The 24,097-nt window shown below is 27.8% G+C and overlaps 1 protein-coding gene across 2 annotated transcripts in view; it reads right to left on the reverse strand.

Moving 5' to 3' along the window:
• LOC114123667 (nephrin-like) overlaps positions 1-24,097 on the reverse strand; it is a 47,989-nt gene that overhangs the window by 10,540 nt on the left and 13,352 nt on the right. The window contains exons 2-11 of one of the 2 annotated variants that reach the window (XM_050205830.1): positions 17,583-17,720; positions 17,210-17,395; positions 13,952-14,104; positions 13,541-13,741; positions 10,752-10,905; positions 10,248-10,384; positions 6,968-7,267; positions 5,841-5,977; positions 4,744-4,900; positions 2,255-2,560 (exon numbers count right to left, since the gene is read on the reverse strand). In XM_050205830.1, the coding sequence (XP_050061787.1) occupies positions 2,255-2,560; positions 4,744-4,900; positions 5,841-5,977; positions 6,968-7,267; positions 10,248-10,384; positions 10,752-10,905; positions 13,541-13,741; positions 13,952-14,104; positions 17,210-17,395; positions 17,583-17,720 (1,869 nt within the window). Of the gene's footprint in view, positions 1-2,254; positions 2,561-4,743; positions 4,901-5,840; positions 5,978-6,967; positions 7,268-10,247; positions 10,385-10,751; positions 10,906-13,540; positions 13,745-13,951; positions 14,105-17,209; positions 17,396-17,582; positions 17,721-24,097 lie in introns of both variants that reach the window. The other variant, XM_027986717.2, reaches the window with a different exon arrangement.

Here is a 24,097-nt window from a genome sequence, read left to right on the forward strand (position 1 = left end):
TAACAAATTATTACATAGGGAATCTAAGCGGAGATAGTGGTAACGGCGTATTAGTTAAAATTAATTGTTGCTATTCAATAAAATATTTCATATCATATTATTGTTGTTATAAACACATAAGTCAATACAAACATAAAGTAGATTATTGTTATAAATATTAAATAGGTTCGTAGTATACATTATTTGGAATTGGTCTAAATATTTTGAAACTTTCATTGTGTATAGAGAATAATGATATACATAATTGTAAAAAGTTAAATAACTCCAAAAGTTAATATTTCCTAAAATACTACAAAATATTAACGAAATTACGTTAAAGAATAAATTGTTATTTTTTTGTTAAATATCTAATTTCGACTAATTGCGTAATTAATTTTAAACGCTAAACTTTTTATTTATCCTTGCAAAACCAACTTATGAGGAATCTTGTATTACATTCTCAAGCCTTTAGTATAAAAATGTAAAATTTTTTAAATTTTAAACTACACAATTGTTTGTTTATTTCATGACTTTAATGAATTTCCTAAAAACATGAACTTTAAAAATTTTAAACCACCCTAAAAGTTGAAGACTAAAGCATTTTAACTACTCCTAAAAAAGTAATATCAGAGATACAACATAAATGTAAAACTTATACAATCACATTCCGTCCAAATTCTCAGAATACTAAAGATGACTTGAACCTTGAAATATATCCACTTACGATCACCACTCAAAGGTTAGGTAATTATCAGAAATGGATGCTACTTCATCCAGGATGTAAGAAGTTTTAAGTTTTATTTTTGTTTATGTTTTGAAAATTAAAATGAATAAAAACGAAATCAGAACCAGATAGAGTACACTATGTCACTATATTATCTCAAGCTTATTTCTTCGAGCGTTTCTATATACGAAAGTCGTAGTTCAACGATTCGTAAAATATTATAAAAAATAATCAAGAGTAGTGTTTTTGATATCATATATCAACCAACAAATATTAATTTAACAATACATTTCAATTTTATCTTCCTGTTATAAATTGGGCATTGTTTTTAATTTGTTATATATCACCGTTGGCTATAAATGATTTCATTTATTTTTGTTTACCGGTATAGGTAGATACTATTGTTTACCCATTTGCTGAATCGTATACATTGAAATTTAAAGTAAAGGTTTTATGTTAATTTTTTAAAAAAAAAAAACAAGATACTAATATTTCTCTCTGGAAAAAAACGAGCAGAATATATTTTAAGAAGATGTTGAGTAAAATTCTTACAATGCCTTGATACTAACTTATAACCTAGTATAAGTTATTGTACGTTATAATAATATAATACCACTATTATAGTGAATCACAAAAAAATATATTTGCAGAAAAATGTGTATTAATGATGGCAAAAACACTGTAATGGGGTACGTAAGAGTCGCGATTATTATAAATTTAAATATTTTTGAAAACAGATTGTTTTTATTTTAAACATTAAAAAATCCACCTTACCTAACAAACACTGTTTCATGATTTACATATTGTCGTATAATATTATATTTATAGTCATATTTTACACTCGATATATATTATATAATAAATGGTAGATTTGGCAATAATTATTGTGAGTTCGTAGATTTAAATAATAATACGTCATATCTGCTTGTTGTAACAGAACTGCAGCACTCTAAAGCTTTATCATATACTGTCGTCAACGTATTAGTTAATGTCAATTTACACATCGTTATCAACAATACTAATAAAATTAACTACGAATCGAAGAATTTTAGATTACCAGAAAACACATTCTTTAAAAAGCTTAAATATATAATGTGTACATTTTGATAACATTCGATTAAAGGCTTTAAGGCTCATACAGAAGTTTTCACATGTTGACGTATTTTTAATTTATAACCCGTTGTCATACCAAGTATACGTATAAAAGTATAATAATATTGTATTTGATTAAAAGTATCTAATATTCTAATATAATATATTTAAATGTATACCGATTTTCAAATGTCGAAATGTGAAAAAAAGTTAATAATTTCATTTCATTCGAATTGGATATACACAACTCACGTATAATTCTCCGTACACGAATCGCTGAATAAAATATATGTAGGTACTAGCTGGAACCTGCATCTATATATGTACCTATTTGACAAATTTACTAAAACGGAAAAAAAAGTAGCCCAATAGTGAAAAAATTATGGTGCTTATAAATTTTGGTATCACACACTACTCAAATGACATCACCGTAATATTATGATATTTATAACTACTTACGATATACGTTGAGCGTGACATCTTTGTTTAAGCTTTTGGACATTGGCGAATTGTAGGCTTGGCACTTGTACATTCTGCCGTCCATTTCGGACGTTATGTTGATGGTCAGCTGTATTGTGGACAGCTTGCCGCCGTATAGCCCGGGCTTGGTGAAGCTGTATACATCCTCGGTGACCTGCAAATTCTGGTGCCACCATTTCATCTTTACCGGCGGATTGCTGGAGGTCGCCTCACACGTGAGTGTAGCCTGCACGCCCGGCTTGAGGTGCATCGGTTCGTGCTTGATGTTTAATTGATCGGGTAAAACTATATGAGATAATAAATAGATCGATGTGAGTTAAATCACAAGTAATTAACCATATTTTTTTTTTAAACATTCTCTTAAAGGATAACAAGGAAACCGTTTTCCGAACAGTACTAACGATAAAAACGTCAGTGGCGCAAAAGGATTATTTCTATTTTTTTTTTTTTTTTTATCAGCTTAAAAGTATCGACTTAATAACAGTGCAATATTAATTTTGTCAAACATAACGCTACAATAATTCATACCGGTCACATAATCAATAGAATGGTAGGCATACTATTTAGGAGTTAAAAAACATAATAAATAATCGCGCGTTGAGTTAACCTGTAAAACGAGCCGACTAACCCGTTAAATCGTGTTCGGCTTTAATATAAATCGTAATAATAATACATCGTATATGTGTGTATATAAACAAACGCAACACAATCATCCCACCACTATATAATGAAATGTCCGTTACCGCAACTGACAGGGATACTGCAGCAAAGCTATAGCTTAGGACGCTTACGTCAATGCAATAAGTGCACATCCCTAGTAAAACTAAAACGGACTGTAAGACGTAACGACACGATTTAAATATTTAGTTTTTATTGGTTTTTAAACGTCCGGCCGTGTACCGTCATCAAAAATACGTAAACGTCTCCGTCACTATATAATTTATTATAACGCGCAGCCACGGCTGTAATACAATGACCGCGGTGACAATAATTAGCAGTAATCATTATACCAAAACACGACGATATTATGTAGGTACCTAGGTATTATAATATTATTTTTACGACGACGGTAGTAAAATTATTATTGTAGTAGTAGTACCTAGTAGTTTTAGTCGTTCGGTGACTGAATATAATATTATTATTATTTTAATATCGACGAAGATTTCGACAAGTCGGCGAGGTGTGCGAGTGGGCGCCGTCGCGGAGAGCGCAGCGGTGGCTGTAAACAGATATACTCGTAATATAAGCCCCCGCGTGCCGCGATCTGCGCCTTACACATAAGTGGCCGAGAGTGGGCGCTTTCCGCTTTCGAGCGATAATATTATTATTATACGATCTCGATAATCTATACAATATATTATTATTATTATTATGCCGTTTCGCGTGATCGGACGAGTGCAACTCGAATTCAATAATATAGACCAAACAGTAGGCGCACTCGACCCGCGACGCGTATAAATTATATGCGTGTTTGTTATGGTGTGTGTGCGTGTGTAAATAGCGGTGTGTTCGGTGCACACACCGGACGCGACTCATCGAGATTGGGTGCACTTGGGTAATCGTCTGGATGATGACGTATTAAAAATAATTATGTAAGGACCAGAGTCCGCCGCGAAACTGCATAATAATATACGTCCAACGGCTGCCCACCGTAATCGTACGAACAAAAACTGCATCGGTCCACACTACCTATATAGGTATACCTATTATTTGAATTGAATCGGTTGGCGATTTGTTTTTCTCGCATAGCAGTGCGACGACGACCGTGCGATATTATTATTATTATTATTATTACAATTATACTATAACCGAACGTTTTTCTGCTTTTGTTATTCAAATTTAATTTCGTAAGTGGGCGGTACCGCGACCGTCGAGTTTTACATTCGAAGCGGGGCGAATAAGCTGCAGCTATATAGAGTGCCTCTACCTACGCCGTGAACGACGACTGTTTTTCTCGGCAAATGTGCGTTCGGGGACAATATTGTAAAAACTATTTCTATAACAATATATATTTTTTTCCCGAAGTCCGATTTCCCGACGACGGGCGAGGCGTACAAACTACACAACGCGGACTCCGAACCGTTTAGTATCTTATTAACGTCGTAAGTCTATGTTAAAAATTAAAATTATAATTACTTATTGAATCTCGTTAGTAGCACGTCACGATTAATTAGCGTATACGTCAACTTTCAATTATTGTATGCTAAGTATTCGGAAAACATAAATAATTAATGCACGAGAAACATTATCGTGATTCAATAATATTCTTAATTCTTGACGTATTTTTACGCGTTATGATCTCACTAAACATTTCCCCGTCGCAGCTTACCAACGAATGGTTTCCTTTTTTTTTTCAATTAGTATTTATATATTTATACATATATATACGAGTATATATATATTAAGTTTGTTTTACTTAACAATATGTTATGCTATAGTATTATCTTAGTAAATGTAGTTGATCTTACATAGGACTTTGAGTTTCTGTGTTTTCATCAAAGGAACTGTTAAAGCCGGATGAGTCACTTCACATTTATAAGTAGCATCATTATCCATATAATTGACCACGAATTCCAATTCAGACGAAACCGAATTTTCCCCATTTGTTGTATGTGACGGCTGAACCTAAAGAATAAAACACAATAAAATTAAATATTTTGTTAAAATATCCCTCCTATAATCTTCTAAATAAACAATATTGCACATCAATAATTTTATACCTACATAATAATAAATACCATATATTACATCTTTTGCATTATTTTTACGTTTTTATATTTCGTTAAATATTTTTTAAAATATTGTATAAGTGTTAAAATTGATTATATTCATGTTATTTTTCATCGTTATAATGATATATTTTCTGAATGTTATAAAATAAATTACAAATATTTTAAATTTGTATTTATTGATTCGATCTTATACTTAGTTACTTATTTATATTTAATTGAACAATTCTTGCTCATTCTATTAATAGTTAATTAGTACAAATTATAATGATTCAAATCGTTTGACGTTTTAGTAATATAATAGCCCACGCAAATGATTGGCCATATGTTGAAATCACGACACAATCAAGAACATTTTGATTAGAATTTAATTTTAGAAATTGTAGTACCATTTCTCGATTTAACATTGTCTTTTGTTATATTTCATGATATTACATAATATGTTTAAATGTTTCAATATAAAATACTTAGTAGCCGACAGCCATTTTGATAAAGTATTCCTTGTATGAGGTGGTTTTAAATAATTTATTCAATTAATTGATGAAATAGGTTTTCGTCCGACTCGCGGTATTTGTGCTATACCTTCTACCACATATTATATTTTTTCTTTTGAATCATTTACAATAGTTTTTATTATTAATGGTATGAATACAATTTCACAGTTATAGGTACTTCGATTCTTCGAATGTAATATTATAATATATACAAAGTACAGTCACACTCACACGAAATAATATATGAATAATGCTGAATGATATATGTTACAAATTACGATTCAAAAATTATTAACGGTTATGACGGTAACTAATTTAAATTAATTTAAAATCACACAGTACCTTTTTATCGTTTTTGAACCATGTGATTGTACCAAGTGGATTGCCGCCAGTAGACACACAAGATATTCTGTGTGTATTTCCCGATGGAATAGGATTACCGGACGACTGGTCGATTATGATCGGTGCTCCGGGCGGGTCTAAAACGTTAGAAAAATTTTATAACAGTTTATTATTTTAATATTTAATAAGTATAATATAGCTTTCATTAAAATGACGATCTCTTGTTAATAAAAAAAAAAAACTCTCTGCTGAAAAATTTTTATGTGGTGTAAACATAAAAGCAACATTTTTCTTTTAAGTCATTGACGAATTTGTCAGTGATTTTATCGAATCTATCTTTAAATGCAAAATATGCGTTGCAGGGTTTATTTCTATAATTATTTCGTGTAGTTATCAAAAATGACTTTCTACAAAACGTTTGTGCGGTATTTTCATCATTAAAACGTTCAGGAAATCAGAAATATGACACCATTAGTAAAAATAAAAATAAATAATATTCTAAAATAATATTGCTCTACCTATAATATATTTTGTCGAGTATATCGGCTAGAGAATCGACACCTACATAATAATACTACGAATTCGTTGAAAACCTTTGAGAATTTCTACTCGACTTTTGTACACTAATTACGGTGTAGGTACTCCGTTAAGTTTAATTCACATCACCTGGATATACGATATTTGTATACCGATTTTTGACGGATGAAATTAATAGGTCAACGGATATTGAATATCTAGGAATACTGCTCTAGACCATTTGAGCGTGTAATTTAATATACGTGTGACTTCACTACACAATCTTTGATTATATGACATATTTGTACATACATATCCGTTTGTTTTAGCGTTTTCTTCACATCTGGTCGGACTATTATACGTTAGATTACTCGTATTATTAACAAATGTGTTTTCGTTTCGTTTTCACTAACACATGCCGTAAAATAATAATAATAATGATGATATTATAAAAGCGCGCAGTCGAACCACTGCAGGTTCACTAATAACTCTGGCAAAATAAGACACGTAAACGAGTCATATTTCTGAACACTGTACGCAATACGCCAATGCGATAAAAAAAAAAAAAAACAACAAAAAACAACAACAAAACAAAAGAAACCTGTACTCACGTAGAATGTTGATTTTATGAGTGCTGATAACTTTTTCGGATATGCTGTTACCGATGGACTGGCACGTGGCTTCCACGTAACGCTGTCCGGTCGGTATGACAAACGATACGTTGGATTTTGATATAAAGCTGGACTGCGGAGCGTTCATCTTAACGAAAGTACTGTTTTCTTCCACATCACCATTCACCATCCATTTTATCATTGACGCAGGATTGCTGCGGCCGGTTTCGCAGCTTAATGTTATCAGTTCTCCTTGTTTCGCTTCAACTGGTCCCTTAATACGGACGTGAGATGGACCGACTGCACGTACGCCATGTTAAAGATTTAAGTTAATTTATTAGGTTATATTGAGATTTTGATATTGATTAGGCAGATTAATTGACTAATTATTACTATTATTATTAAATCTTCTGATATAATAATGTTTACACAATACGCACCCAATATAAGACATTAATTATTCATTACTCGCAGAACGTAAATCTATCGACATATCCATTATTTATCTAATTTCTTATTAAAATGGATATCATTAGCTGTTTACCAAAACCTAACAATCTTGATGATAATATTTTATTCTTAAAATAAATTTTATTTATTTATCGACCCCCCCTAAATTTTATTTTTAAACTGAAGAATGTCTGGTATACGGATATAGTATATACCTACTCGTATTTATATTTACTACACAAAATATACAAGAATTTAAAATATCTATCTTACGTGAAAATAATGAAGAATCAAATTTGTTTGGTGTTTTTTTATCGTATTACAAGAGGTCAATGGTTTTTTATAATAGTACAGTAAAACCTTTGGGAAAAATAACACCTGTTCATATGCGTGAATCCATTGAGTTTAAGACGTCTTACACTAGCATGAGCTTTAAAACTAATAGTAATAGCACATCACTGAATCAAAGGAACCATACTTGTTCATGATAATTTACATTGAAAATACCAAACAACTTTGAATCTTAACAATACATTGAACTTTTTAAAGACTTAAGACAAATCCGTAATCAATGCCTTTAAAAAATGTTCGTTTTTTTAAAACTCGATACATTTAATTTCATAGTAGGTATATCAAAATATTTACTATATTGATGGTCTACAATTATATCATATTAAAGGATGTAGTTTTTAAATATATATAAATATATACAAACTAATATAATATAATAGTAGGTACTGATATTGAAAAAAATAAGATATATGTTCAAACATTTTAATTAAAACTTTATATCCAAAATATGTTAGTATGTTTTAAATGTTTTTTTTTTATCCCATAAATTGTCAAAAAATAATTTAGGCCATAATATATATCATAGATAGTAATAATTTTGTGAATTCCAATTCAAAAAGTTTAATTTTTGTTCAAAACTATTGTTGAATGTATTTGTTAGAAGTGCTGAAAACAAAATAATTAACTATAACATTTGAAAGTTAAGTAACTATAGTTAATGATATAATAATACTATTACTAAATTGTGATAATATGGTTATGTATTGGTCTCTAAAGGATCTTTAAGTCAATGAGTTTTATGTTGGTGAACATTCACGGTGGACTATCTGGTAGTAAATTAATTTTAGGCAACGGATAAAAATCAACAGCTTCACGATTTCTTACTCCTATTAAAAAACCATAGTCAGCATACTAATATTAATACCATAGATAGATTTCAGAAACAAGAATACATATTTTTATGAAGAGTAACGTTATGAGTATATTAATTAGGTACTGCTATTGAGTTGGTAATCAAGCATGATTTCAGAATAACAAAACCATGAAAATATAAAGCTATAAACGAACATCTTACTAATTAATAATTTTATTCTATCATGTTTGTGTATTTCAAGATAATACAAACCAAACATCAAATTGTACGTTTTAATCACGTAAAAAATAATATTTATTGAACTGGAGGAAACAAATTTATGAAAATAAGAAATAAATTAACGTATTTATGCTTCAATAATATATTTTTATTGGGGCAATTTAAACGTATTTTATTCCGTAGATAAAGATATTTTTATTAAAAATAATATTGTGATAGAGTGAAAAAAAATGTTAACTACTTTTAATAATTCCATATTAAAAAAATAAACGAATCTAAATAAACAAGAAAATAATATGCTGCGGCAGCATTGATGCCGGTACACACAGTAGATAATTACTACCGGAATTTTACATCACGCTTAAAAACATTAAAATATGCGTTAAAAAAAAACCGAAAAATTCTATAATATGTGTTAGAATAATCGCTTAAAGCATTATTGCCTTTGTAATCCGTGTTTATTTAAAGAATACATTACATAAAATAAATTGAGTTAACTAAATATTTTAATTATTTCTTTCAAAAATGCATGGCTAATAAGAAAACAAAAAATATAAAATTCACGATTCGTTATTATTATAACTAAAGAATATTTTCTTTAGTGGGACGGAATTAAGTAAACGTTATGCTTATAAATTAACTTATTAGTTATTACATTAATTAATCTTAACTCAGGCGAATCTCGGTACTCGTTGAAATAGTGTTGTCAGATATCGCTAGTTAATATACATATATATATAATATTTGTTAGATATCCTACGGAAGTAATAGTTATGCTAATCTAAGAATCAGATCAGGAACCGCTTAAAAATCGTATGAAATGGATTGCTAAAACATATGAATAAAAACTCCAAAGTTGCAGTTGAAAATGTATTTTGTGGATAATGTGTAAAGTTATACACGCTCGAGTTTTCTAGTAGGTATCTACACCAAACATTCATATACACGAACACAAAATTCTACATTTTTTTAAATTTATGATTTGTCTATTTTTATTAATTAAAAAATAAAAAATATGTAAATATAAGGTATGAATTTTTTTAAGGTACCTATATCTATATTAATATAATTAATATTATTTTTAAATCGATGGTCAATTTATTTTGTTCTTAATAAAGCCGAAAAAGTTTGTCAAAAAATAGTCTACTACTCGTATTACTACCTGACGGGTACGATGATAAGCAATAATAATAACTAATAATATTCCTAAAGATAATAAACTATTTATGAAAACATTACCACTAAAAAAAAAAAAAAAAAAAATGCAATTCGCCGATTGAAAACCCTTCCCAAATGTGCTTGAACAATATTTCGTGTTGCACAACAATGAATTCATTCACATAATTTGAGGTAAAATAAACATGTACGTATAAAGTGTACCTGCATGCGTTCAGTTGAGCCAACACAAATGTTAATTACACTGGAAATGAAAAAAATAACACTTACATGACACTGAGAGTACAACGTCAGCATATTGAGGAAGTGGGCTAATTGAGTTTTTTGCTTCACAGCGAAATCTTGCGTTGTTGTCCGAGACATTAGCTGTGAATGAGTACGTGCTCTCCGACTTTTTTTCCGTTGTGCTGAAATTTGTGTTAGACGTGATTATTATTCAAGAAAACTACACACATAAAATAATAATATACACTGTTAATAGGAACACTTTTGTCACAACTTCAATATTATTTTGTTTAAAAACTAGACGATTGAAAATAAATTCATTTTATTTATAAGTGTTAATAGTATGTCTACTATAGTATAGTATATGATATAATATGTAAGTAAGTAAATATTACTATTAAAGAACCATTGATAAAATACGCTTTGTTTTATTTTGCGGTGGATAAGTAACGCAATAAATTTCGTTCAATCGTAAGATTTTGATGTAATAAATCAAACTAATTCAATCAATATAATTTTGAAATAATAACGTAATTTAAATGTACACACCTGTAAACTTTGTGAATCATTTGGTCGTTCTTGAACCACGTAAGTTGTGCTGGTGGATTTCCAGCTTTAGATTCACAATGTAGACTTACGTGTGTTCCTTTTTCTAAAATATCACCTTCATTGTATCCATCAATGTGAGGAGCTCCCGGTGGATCTAAGTAAATTACATTACACTCGTCGATATTGTTATATTTCAATATTTAACTTTGAAAAATATTAATATGTTTTTGTGGACAAAAATTAAATACCTGACGCTTTACAATTACTTTTAGAGCTATATAAATTATTATGATATATTATTTAATAAATAAATAAGAAAATATATTCAAATTATCAAACTATATTTAACAAGTGATTTACAAACTTTAGCCTATTATTCAATTCAACTGTTGCTGGAGTAACCTTTAAATTATAAGAACGCTAAAAGTTCGTTCAAGTAAATAATTTATAAGTTATAACAACGTTATCGTTATATATCTCTCTCACGATATTTGTTTAATGCAAATAGATTATAGTTTTGGACGGTCACAAGTCCTTTATTGACTATTCTTGTTTTTTATTACTAGAAACGTTTAGTATTTGTGTACCTACGTAAAGTTTGTTTGCGATGAATTTATGTTCAGCATATAATGTAGTTTAATTATTACTATTTATGCTTGTATATTTTACCTTTTAGTTACTTTACCTTTTTATTGAATTTTCAATATTTGTACTTCATATTTTATTTGGAAAATTAAAAATGATTATTTTTAGATTAATAAATTGTATTCTACATAAACACACAATGTTATATTATAACGTTATTAGTTATTATTACATTCAAATTTGGTTCAGGTAAAATAACATCCCCTGCTTGTAAATCCTATAGTTTTACGTCTTTATTTCATAATGAATGTGAATTTAAACTCATGATAATATATTAACATGTAACATGTCTATTAGTTCAAATTAAAAATAAATAATTTCGGAAGTCTCACACGTTCGTTATACATACAATGCATTTGTTAAAAGCGTGTTTTAGTTACATACATATTTTTGGCGATCATCCAAGAAATGTAGTATTTCACAACTTTTATTTAGATAAAACAATGAGTACGGTCTAAAACCCAAGAAGTTAGAACTTATAGTGTTGCTAAATTTTATTTTTCCATTTTAGTAAAGTTAAAAGACTTCTTAATAATTGTTTATACGTTTTATTTATAATATAATTAAATACAATTATTTTATTTTTAGGTATGGGTTGATTTTAAACAGTCTCTAACATAAAAAATTCATGAAAAAAATTCTTTTTTGTAATGCATACACGTTACACAAACTTCTCACAATAAATGTAAATTATTAAACCAAATATGTATGTATAATAATAATATTGTTACCAGGTCTATAAACACAATTAATTTTATAAATATTTATATTAATATTTAAAATTTGGACCAAATTAAATATTTTAACAGTGAAGAACAATATTAATTATTTTGGTATAATTCAAAAACATTCGCGGGACTTCATTTTTAGTACCTACCTATATTATGCATTTTTATAACTATACGTAATGAAATTTTAGATTAATTTAAATATATTATTATCTATTTATTGTATAATTGTATAGTGAATATATCCACTGTTTTTTTTTTACAGTGAGATGGCAATAACTTAGAAATGAATATGGTACAAATATCTATTATTATAATAATTAAATATTAATAATAATATAATAAATGTAATGTTTCGAATAAAATTAACCCAACCTACCGTAATACCAAATACCAATAGTAAAATAAATTAGCAATATCAATAAACATATTATTATGAAATATATTTAGTGATGTAGGTTGACAGACCATCTCCGGTTAGAACCGTTTTTTGTATGCAATGATATATCATTGAATTCAAATTTAATACACTTATTACAGTGACCCACTCGACACCTACTAACTATCAGTAAAGTCATCATGCCCACTTTTTTTTCACTTTCATTTATTTATCGAAAAGTGTTTATCATATTGAACTAATTTTATACGGAGTCGATATAACATGGTATAATATAAAAATAACAACGGAAAAATTTACTGTAGTCGATTGGCCTAGTCTATGAATGGTAAAATTAAATTAAAGTAAGAATAATTAGGAAAACAATGATTAAATGAACAATAAATGTGATTCTGGTGACACTTGCAAAACTAATGCGTACAACACGATTGTTCATTATAAAACCTGTGTTTGATTTCCTTTGTCTATTACTATTGGGAATAGCAATTTTACACTGTATATTATGAATTTATAGTCCAACGGTGATTTAAATTGTAATGATAATTATTTTTCATCGTTAGAATCTAATCACGGAATCCTTCGTATAAACTTGAACAGAATAAATTAATATACTACTTATTTTATACCATTATTAAGGGTATTATAATAATAATTTAATGAAGGTTTAAATAAACATCATCCTCTGTAGAATTAGTCTGAATTCCAAACTGATCGTCTCGGAAAACGAAGCATTTTCACTGCTACATTTTAAAATCAAATTTATAAATATACAAATACGGCATGCAGATAATGGAATACACAATATAGAATGTGAATAATTTCGTAGATACTGCTGGGTAATATTTATATTATCGATAGGTAGGTAGGTACGGGTACGCATCGTTAAATATTACGAGGCATTGATAATGTTTAAATATTATTATTGTATGCCAACTTAATACTATAAAATATGATACTTTTTAGAAACATATTAAACCGACGATCACTGTATGTAAAATAATAAAGTTGTGGGAACTCACATAAAACTCTTATCTGAACAGTGGGTGAAAGCTTTTCAAGCTTTTCCGGTGTTGCCTTCGATAGAGCTATGTGATGAGCTTCACATTTGTATATAACATTGTTGTCGTTTGACTTAGCGGTTATTTTTATTCGGCTTCGGACGGTATACAGTTTTAATTTTGTTTCGCCTGCGGTTTCTTCATTTATGTTGTCAGATCGTTCTTCTGGAAAATAATAATAATAATAATTAAAAAACTGGTACCTTAAGTGTACGATTGAGTATTTTAATTAACTTTTTTTTTTTATGTTTTATTGTCATTATTATTGTTTCTTCACAATATTATTATCGATTCGTATTAAGTATATCATTGACATTGAATATATGATTCACGTCCGTTAAAAATATACATACTAATATTATAGGTACTCACCGGGATTGATTTCTTCATCGCCACGAAACCATACTATTCTCGAAGCCGGTTTAGAGTTTCGTGCTATACACTCGATAGTAACTTCGTGGTTTTCTTGTACTTCCAATTTTGAGTCTTCAGATTTATTTATAATTTCAACGGACGAAGGCGGTACTATTCAAACAATATTCAGGTCGTATGTTAGACATTAACAGAGAAGTAAAAATTAAGTTGTTCGTTTCAGCAATATGTTTGCAATCAAAAATAGTTGTAGAAAAACAGAGCAGAGAAGAGAATTTATACCGAGCTATCCCCCTCAATTGATTGTATGGACAAATAGTAATGACAAGCAAAGTCGCAATGATAGTAAGTTTATTATACAATTGCTTAAATGTTTTTTGACAGTAAAAACATGTTTAACATATTTATTTATTACTACAACCGTGGTTCGTCATTTATGATATATAATTCATATGTTAGCCCTAAACTTATTTTTTATGGTATAACAAACATCTGGCTTTATCCCCTCTGGGATTTTGAACATAAAATTACACGATTAGACCAAAGGATAACAAACTAAAATACTTTAGCTCTCCAATACAATTATTATTATATTTGAAAATAATATTTCTATTTAGTAATAATGATAAATTTAAATTGTTAGGTACTATAATTTATTGTAAAAACAGTATTTATGCAATTTTAAAATGTAATTATCAAAACATTTTATTACGCATCATAAATAAAAGCTAAATATTATTACTTGACATTATTTTTCTTAGGTTTCAATATACAAATTATAAAATAAACGGTAGTATTATATTATTAATTTAAACACGTTATTTGATTATAAAAAAAAAGTATGTAAACGTATACCGGAAATTAATACTTGGACGTTAACATTTTTGGGTCTTACGAAGGGTTTCGTTGTTTCAATTAAAACTTCTAAGGGTTTTGTAAATTATATATGCGTAGTTACTCATACTTGTATGAGTACAATTTTAAAAATAACTTGTCACAGACAAAATGTTAAATTGTATTGATGGAATAACACAAAAAAATATAAACAATTAAAATTACGGTTGTAAATCAAAAAATTGAATTGTTGATAAATAACGAATATATTACAATAATGGTTTCATAAATTCAAAGTAGGGACTTTAATAATATATAATTGAATAGGACTAAATTAATAAATATGCAATAAACATAATAGGAAACGGATCACTATTTTTCGAATTAAATTCAATATATTTATCTAAATAAAATTTCAATTATATTCATAGTTTCATAATAAACTTATAAACTTATAATATTTAAATGAAAGCATCTAATATAAAAACATTAATTAATTGTTTTTTTTTTCCTTTTACTATTAACTTTTTGTCTATTGAATAATATTGTAATAAAAAAAAATATATATATAAGTTTTGATAATGATTCAATAAATTTAGAAATTAGAAACCAATCAGGTAATTAATTTAATATTTTAAACATATTACATGTTTTATACTATGTGTACATTGTACAACCATTGATTTTAGTATTTATAAAAGTTGTAATTTTAAATATAAAATGAATAAGTATGTATTTATTTAATAGCTAATATACGACGATAAAATACAATTTAAGTAGAAATGAATGAATATAGTTTAAAAAAAAAAATGATTACACTTACTTTGCTAATTAATTAAAAATTGTATTATGCCTACATGGGAAAATATGGAAAATATATTTATGTAAGCATCATACAATTATGATTAATTAATATTTGTACAAGCTCTACTTTTTCATAAAAAATAAACAAATTACGGTTATTTTACGACTGAGTCTCATTTTACATACTTATTTGAATTAATTTAACGTACTATAATATGTGTGTAATTTCAAATTCACTAATCGGTATCATTAACGCCATACAAAAATATATTTTATGGTTTTTGAACTGATGAAACGTGTAGTGTAAGTAATAATACACGTTATAACGATGTAGTGTAACTTAAAATCATCAAATATGACGTGTGGGTGTGAAATATTTAAAAAGCGCATTATTTACACGAATTCAAGTATCCAGAAAATAGCTTTGTTACGCCGTCGTGAGCGACTGGATAAAAATCGGGTTATTAGTAATGCCTGGTATAAAAAGAAGGTGTACTCAGTAAACCTTAAAAAAAAAAAAAAAACAAATCGACTCGTTAAACAGCCCACACGAACGATAGTATATACATACTACAATTATAAACATTGAACAATTACGGATAGTATAACGTATGCACCTAATATAATATCTTTTTGTCTCAAAAATCTCGCAACAGTTTTATTTAGTGCGTTTTAATCGTACGCCTACCTCTGTCAGTAATCAGTCAATTGAAACGTTATTTAGGCGTGATGGCTATTATTTATTATTATTACTATTATAGAAATACTATATAACCACTATTGGTCAGCAAAAATAAATTAGTTTTTCCTAAAAGTGAAAAAAAAAAATAAAAAAAAATTCAAATACGTTGTGAACTCTCTACAATAATTATTCACTTTTGACATACTTCTTGAATATAATTAAACAAAAGAAGTGGGTAGGTATACAAATATGTCATCAAATCAACAACTTTTTCAACAGAAAAGAAAGAAGACGTCGTAAGTATCACAACATTATATTACATTATATTAGAGCTAATAAGTGTATTTTCACCCGTCGGCGTGTATATTTTAATAAAAAAATCGTTGTGGCTCGTAGAAAAACAAACATAAATATCGCGGGGCAATAGTTATGTTAATTTAGAAGATCCCATACAACTCTATTAATGTAAATACTGGTTAAAAATATTGGGTCCCGGTGCGTGTGCGTTTAAGCACTGGAAAAAAACAATATTATAATGATTACGATCGAAATCTGTGATTCTATTCAGTGGTTTTTTGAAGCCACGGACTTAATTAATTTTATTCCGTCGCTACTGTTACCACATATTTAAATTTTATCGATTTTTGTTTGTACGAAACGACAAACACAATAATTATGTATACGGGGCTTGTGACGATAAGCTGAACTGATGTATGCGTATATAACGTATACTATATATAGGTATATTACTATTTACATCATTTATGATTTGACAGCGCGTGTATAGTCAATAATGTGATTAAAAATTCACGTTTAACGGATTATGTTTAGCAGCCGGTCCCTAATAAATGTTAAAAAAAAAAAAAATTTCATTGGAAATGATACGTCGGTATATATTCTGAAACTTAAAACGGCCGTGATGCGGCGATGATACTCACTCTGGACGGACAACGTGGCCGATGATCTAATTGGTTTGCTACCCGCCGCCGGCCCGGGGCTCACTTGACACTGGTACAGTGCATCATCCGTTATTGTCACATTTCTGACAAGTAAATTGTACACCCCATTTCCGGCATCGATCACCATAGAGTGCCTCGGATGTCCTGGTATTTCGGCTGCATAACCTGTAATTGAGACATATTATTATTATAAGCGTTTTTATTACTGTGGCAATTTTTTCGTATAAGCATTTTTCCCTCTACGGCAATTTCTGGTTTTCCCCTACCCTCACTGGCCGGACAATTCACCGCGATTAAAAAAGGTCAACAGTCTGTCCGAAATAATAACATTTGCATAACGCGATTAACCTACCCAGAGCTAATCCATCTTTAGTCCACTGGACATCACCAGTGATGTCGTTGATTTCGCAGACCAACGTCACATTCGTACCTTCTCGAGCGCTAACGTTTTGCGGCACCACCCTAAACTCTTGCTGTTTGAACGTCGTCACTATAAATACAAAAAAAAATAAAAATAAAAATAAATAAACATGTAATAATTAATACCACGACTATATTGGATTTTCAAAATTGTCACAATTCAATAAATCAAGTTAATATAATATGTGTGCAGTACAATGAAATCGACAATTTGACCAACAACAATGGATTTAATAATATTTTAAAAAGTTATTATTTATAACATCATACAATGGACCGGCTTATGTTTCTAGTACACTAGTATAATAGTGTCCACTGTAGTCTTAACTATAACATATTATACATTTAAAAAAGCAAAACAAGCACATAAACCATTTTTGTTTACGTCCCACCGGCGTTGCTGTAATATATTATTAAAAACCCTTTTAACGGATGAAAGTGATAAATAAACTAACTTAGATAATTCCGTTTCATTTATCAGACGAACACGATTGTTTGTGAAAGCATTTACTGCGGGATTGTTCAATACATATTCCAAATATTTTTTTATGTTTGATGAATAATTATATATACGCGGACGACGTTCGCCACGTTCGCATGTGAACAAACAATAAAATGTACCGAACAAATATCAAAAAAAAAAAAGAAATGTAATTTTACGTTTTTCTAAAAAAACTTATAAGAATTTACATTTAAAGCTGTTTACTGAGAAAATCCTAATTTGGGACATCTTTTGAACATAATTAAAATTAATAATTTGATTTTCGGCATCATTATGTTATATTCTAGTTAATTTTGAATATCAATATAGCGTATTTTACATAGTATTTGAAGCTTATATTATAATACAATAAGCTTTATCTAACCTTTAATAATTTGATATACAAATTTCGTTTTAAATATTCAATTGAAATAAAACATACGGTTATAATGAAGTACATGAAATCTGTTATAGGTACATCTGTTTTGTGCCAACATAAATTCGATAATTATACATAATACGTTGGTATTGCAGAATAAGGATAAACACAGTTCATGGCTAAAATTCTATATTACTCAACAATAATTAAAGTATTTTATAGTAGAGTAAAAATACCATAGTGCCTATCTCATGCAAACTAGCGATGTCTCATTGAATAATAATCGTAATTTTTGATACAAAAAATATAATTTTAAACTTAACATAATGATATTGTTTATTGTATAATTTAATATAATATAATATTGTTGGTGTATAACTTTGATTTCGTTTATGATTAAAAATGAATTAGTTTGGATTAATTATATATATTTTCTTTTTTTTCTTTATTTCTGTTTTAGCTTTAAACCACGGCTATTCTGAGCACAAATGCTAATTAACAAAAAAATAAAAAAAATACCCACATTTATTATATTTTCACACGCCTATAAGATATAGCGCATTATAGTTAGGTACTGCATAAGAAACCTGCTTAACAACGAATACGTAATTTCAAACATAGTACCTATTATGTAAAAACCTGATTATGCATATCAATATGATAATATAATATAATATATATATGAATGGTATAATATCATAAAATCCGTAATTGATTGACAAATGTTAAAATTGTATTCAAATAAAAAAACAAGCGCACAAACGTAGGTACCAGTATGTCTTAAAAAAACGTTTATGCGATATGTTCATGTTTTTATTACCACTGCTGAACGTATTTAAATAACAAAATATGGATAATATTTCCATTTCAATATTGCGGTTTTGTGTTATAACCACATTGCAGTTATGGTGTCTTGTCGATGGTTTAAATCTAATGTGATGATTAGCGTATGGTCCATCTGTTTTCTTTCGGTTTAACCTACGCTTGTAAATGATTATAATTACTGTCTCGTGTGTGTAATTTTTTTTTCCATTGAATAATCGAATTAAAAGAAAAAAACAACTAATAATATTGTATTTATAAATATAAAAACCGAGAGTGGTGGTTTTCAATTTTTTCTCAAACATGGTAATTTTTTATTAAAAAGTAAAGATTAAACAATTAAAAACTGTATAATTTATGCACTATCCGGTGGCGGTACCCTGGATTATTAGGCATGTAGCGTTTATTTTAAGAACGGGCGTATGTATTTTACTCCTGTAGAATTAAAAGTAAAATTATTATTTTCAAAACAAATCGTGAGAAACTTGATAATTGTGTATTATTTGGAAGGCGAAAACAATAATTGTATCCGGTTTTAATGGAAAATCTAGATTTAAAAATTAAGAGTATTATTAAAAAAAAAAAATTGTATATAAATTATGCGTATGTTGTGTGTGGATTTAGCATACGAATTATATTTAAATAGATTTAGATATTTTATTTAGTAGTGTAATGATGATAACGATTTGCCGTCTTCGTAATTAATAAATTAAAATACAGATCTCGATCAAAATTACACGGTAAACAGGTAATCGTTAGACTACTTGCCTTACTCACTTTTTTTGAACATCTTTGATACATACTAAATATTCAAACATCTATAGTTATTTTATCATATTAAATGCAAACGTCTAATAAAATAAAAATGTAATCAATATAATTTCAAAGAAACTTAATAGTATATATATATTTTTTTAAGTTAGATACTAATTTAGTTTTTTTTCATTAACTACGTAATTGAAAACAATTTAATTTCAAATATTTAAAAGTTTACTCATATTATTGTATTTATAATTTTATAAATAATTTAAACTTTATATTTTTTATTTGATTGTATAAATGAAAAAAAAAAGTGATGTGGTAAGTGGAGTGCATTGATTTCTCGTAGCCACTATTCAGCTCATCAGAAATAAAGTGTTTATAAAATATAAGAAACTGTCGATTCAATATTGATAATTTAGTTTTCAGAATACAAAGATATTCAATTAAATACAGTTATAACGTTTAAATTACAACCAATGATATATATATATATATAAAAAGTACTCGGGCATTTTTAGTATAATTATTTAGTATAAACATATTATCTAAAACATAACAACTAACGTATAACATAGATAGTTAACATAATACAATAGGTATATATTTATTATAGTTTATTGTATATGACATCTAAGACTAACATGACATTATAAAATTATATATGTATATATATAATAACATAAATGATCCAATAAAAAAATTGGTAATTGTCTTATATAATACATTATATTATTTTATAATACGTGGAACGTGGAAATAATGGAGCTTAGCAGCAAATATAACAAATTTTGAGAAGAAAATATATTACATTTTTCCAATAAAATTTCAGTTATGTAAAAAAAAAAAAAAAAATTGGAACTATAAAATTGTTAAGTTTTATTTCTATCAGAAATTGTAATCAGGTATATTATTAATTTAAGATCACCTATTTATAACTGTTAATTTAAAAATAAGTTAAGACTATCAATTTAATATAGTTTTTTTTAACGGTCGAAGAATTTATTAATTTTGTTTTCAAATAAATACACAATGGATTATTAACTTCGACGTGTTTGTTATTCTTTAAAATCATTCTCTATTATACTTTCCATATTTATTAATCAAAATGTAAATTATTAGTATTTACATGACTACATTGCATATGTATATTAAAAAAAAGTGTATTCAACTTGCAGCATTTTGTAAATAATGGTGTGAACAATTTTCATGTAATTATTATATATTTTAATTTACACAGTCAATTTTATGCCTACTATTTTTTGTAAGCGTTTTACACAGTTAAAACATCGATTGAAAATCAAATTAATATTGAATACTTTTAGTTGGTACGTAAGAATCCTATATGAACGGCATTAAAAATCCATATAAATGTAAAATACATTTTCGTACGTCGATGATACACATTTTAAGAAAATTAAAAGCACTTAAATACGATGATAATATTATAATGATTTTTCCACATTATAAAAAATGTATCTACTCTTGCTATACCAAGTGAAAATATAAATTGACCTCATACGTATACAGAATGTATATTTTTAAATATTAAAATAAAGACCGGTCTATTAATTACTAAAACAGCTCAAAAGAGGCATCATAAATGTACATATGGTAAGCAGCTGGAACCGTCTCTAACCGAGAGTGTATACCTCGTCAAGATGTGTGCGATACGAAACCATACGGTTTTATTATTATCAAGTTTCTACGTGGGAGAGGGGTGTTTAAAAAAACAACACAATATTTTGTTGACGTTTAACGGAGGTATTATGCGAAAATCGTACGGCTCAAACGTACTATTTGTATGTATACTTAATAATAATATGTGGCTAATAATACATTGGACCAATTTGGAGTACGTTTTAAGTAGGGGTCGTGTTTTTTTTTCACTCTCAGTCTAAGATTGAATGTCAAAAGGGCGTTTTAATATGAAGTACAACGCGTGTGTTGCAAGTACATGTGTGAAACCACACGCATCGACGAGTGAAAGGAAAACGCCAATATACATATTTTCGCAATATAAATTGCATCTAAACACGGGTTGGGCTAAGATGATATTGTTATTAAATTATTATTTCCTAAGACGATTTCCGGTGATTAAAATGCATAAGAATAAACAGACTATATAATGGCGTATTTAAATTTTTATTACAATATTTTTGATTAGTTAAACAAAAAGTTTGGACCAAATCGCCCTCAAAGAACACCTGACAAAGTGACTCTTATACAGCCGTTCCAGGTGTTTTCCTCTATTACTGATGTTCAAACCGTAGATACATTGCGCAAGGTGTTTTTTGACCACCTGTTATTGCTTTTTTGAAATGTTTCAAACAAAAGTTGATTATTTTTTTCAAAATATTAAAATTATATTATATTATATTATATTATATTATATTATATTATACTGTTGATAAGCTTAAATTTATATGTATTCATTACATGGTTAATATTATATATTATTTTAATAATTTGACCATTATACGATCAGCGTACAGCCCAATATAAAAATATTGCGTTCGTAATTAGAAAAAACTTCTACTCTTATAAATTATTATTTCGCAATTTAGTTAAATGGTGCACGTAATATATCGTTTAAAGCTTCGGTTTAACACATTCCGATTGTTAAGAATTACCTTCTGGCTGCTTTAATGAAACACAGCTAATGTGAAGGAAATAACAAAACCATTAATATGCTTTAAAGATAAATATTAAGAATGTTTATATTGAATTAAATACATAAATACACTATTTAATTAGGTATATACAACTTTAAATTAATACATACTTATCTAAAATAATTGAGATAATGTTTTAATAATGTGTTGGTTATGAAATTATAAAATAAAATTGTGTTCGTATATAATTTGAATAATTATTTGTTAAAAGTTAACGTGACTTAAACTAACCTTTTCTCTTATTGCATATAGGTATAATATATTATTTATAAAGTGTCATTTGGAATTAAATAATCTTCTTACTAGAATAGAATAAAAAATATATAATGTACATGTACGCGACCTTTTTATATGCATTACTATTTTAATTAATTATTTTTCCTGAATCCTAAGACCTCTCTTTCAGCATTGTTAACACTAAAATGTCGTGGATTACTTTAACATCTACTTTGCCATAAAATTAAAAATAGAAAGATATAAAATAATAGTGTGGATTAAAAAACAAATTAGAACACTCAGGAAAAGAAAAGAAAAAAATCTAAATATTTGTATTTAGATTATATTATTTTCACATCCATATAACAATACGATATCGTGATACTTGTAGCAAACATAATGTGTAAATATTAAAAAAAAATAAAAATAAAAAATATGTTTATTCATGGTAAAACACACAACTGCACACTATCATCTAGTTTCATAATAGTGACCTCTTTTTTTTTAGTAATATTGTAGAAAATAAACGCATTTAAAAAGTTTTTCGCTAATAACTAATAATAGCAATTTAGGCATTGGTTAAAAGTTTTTTGAAGTATTGTACGCTCTTAAGATTCAACAATTATTTTACGATTGTGTCTATTGTCATAAAGCACACGTGTACCAGAAACTGATTACGTGTTTTTTATTGTTATTTCTTAAACATTAAAACTCGGCGGCTCTATTGAAGTTTTGTATTTACGCTAAGTATCGATTTTACTATACACTACTTGGGTTTTTATATACATATAATATGTTGTTTAGGAAAATAATAGCAGCATTGTGCTGCAGCTAAGCAAGTGCATCGATAATTTAATTAATATACTTTTTCCTCTCTTTTTCAAGCTTGATTTGAAATAAAATATATACAATAATAATTATATTGTCATCCAGACAATAATGTACGTACACAAATAACGTATTATTACTTGATTAAATATAGCCGGTCGGTATACTGTATAGGTACCTACCACGCGTGGGTCTTTCTTCGCACGGGCATTTGTGGCGTGTCCACGACATATTTTAAAATACGATAATTGATAACCTAATTACAGCTATTATGACAGTAGACATAC

The sequence above is a fragment of the Aphis gossypii genome, chromosome X, assembly GCF_020184175.1.
Source record: "Aphis gossypii isolate Hap1 chromosome X, ASM2018417v2, whole genome shotgun sequence".
Classification (NCBI taxonomy): domain Eukaryota; kingdom Metazoa; phylum Arthropoda; class Insecta; order Hemiptera; family Aphididae; genus Aphis; species Aphis gossypii.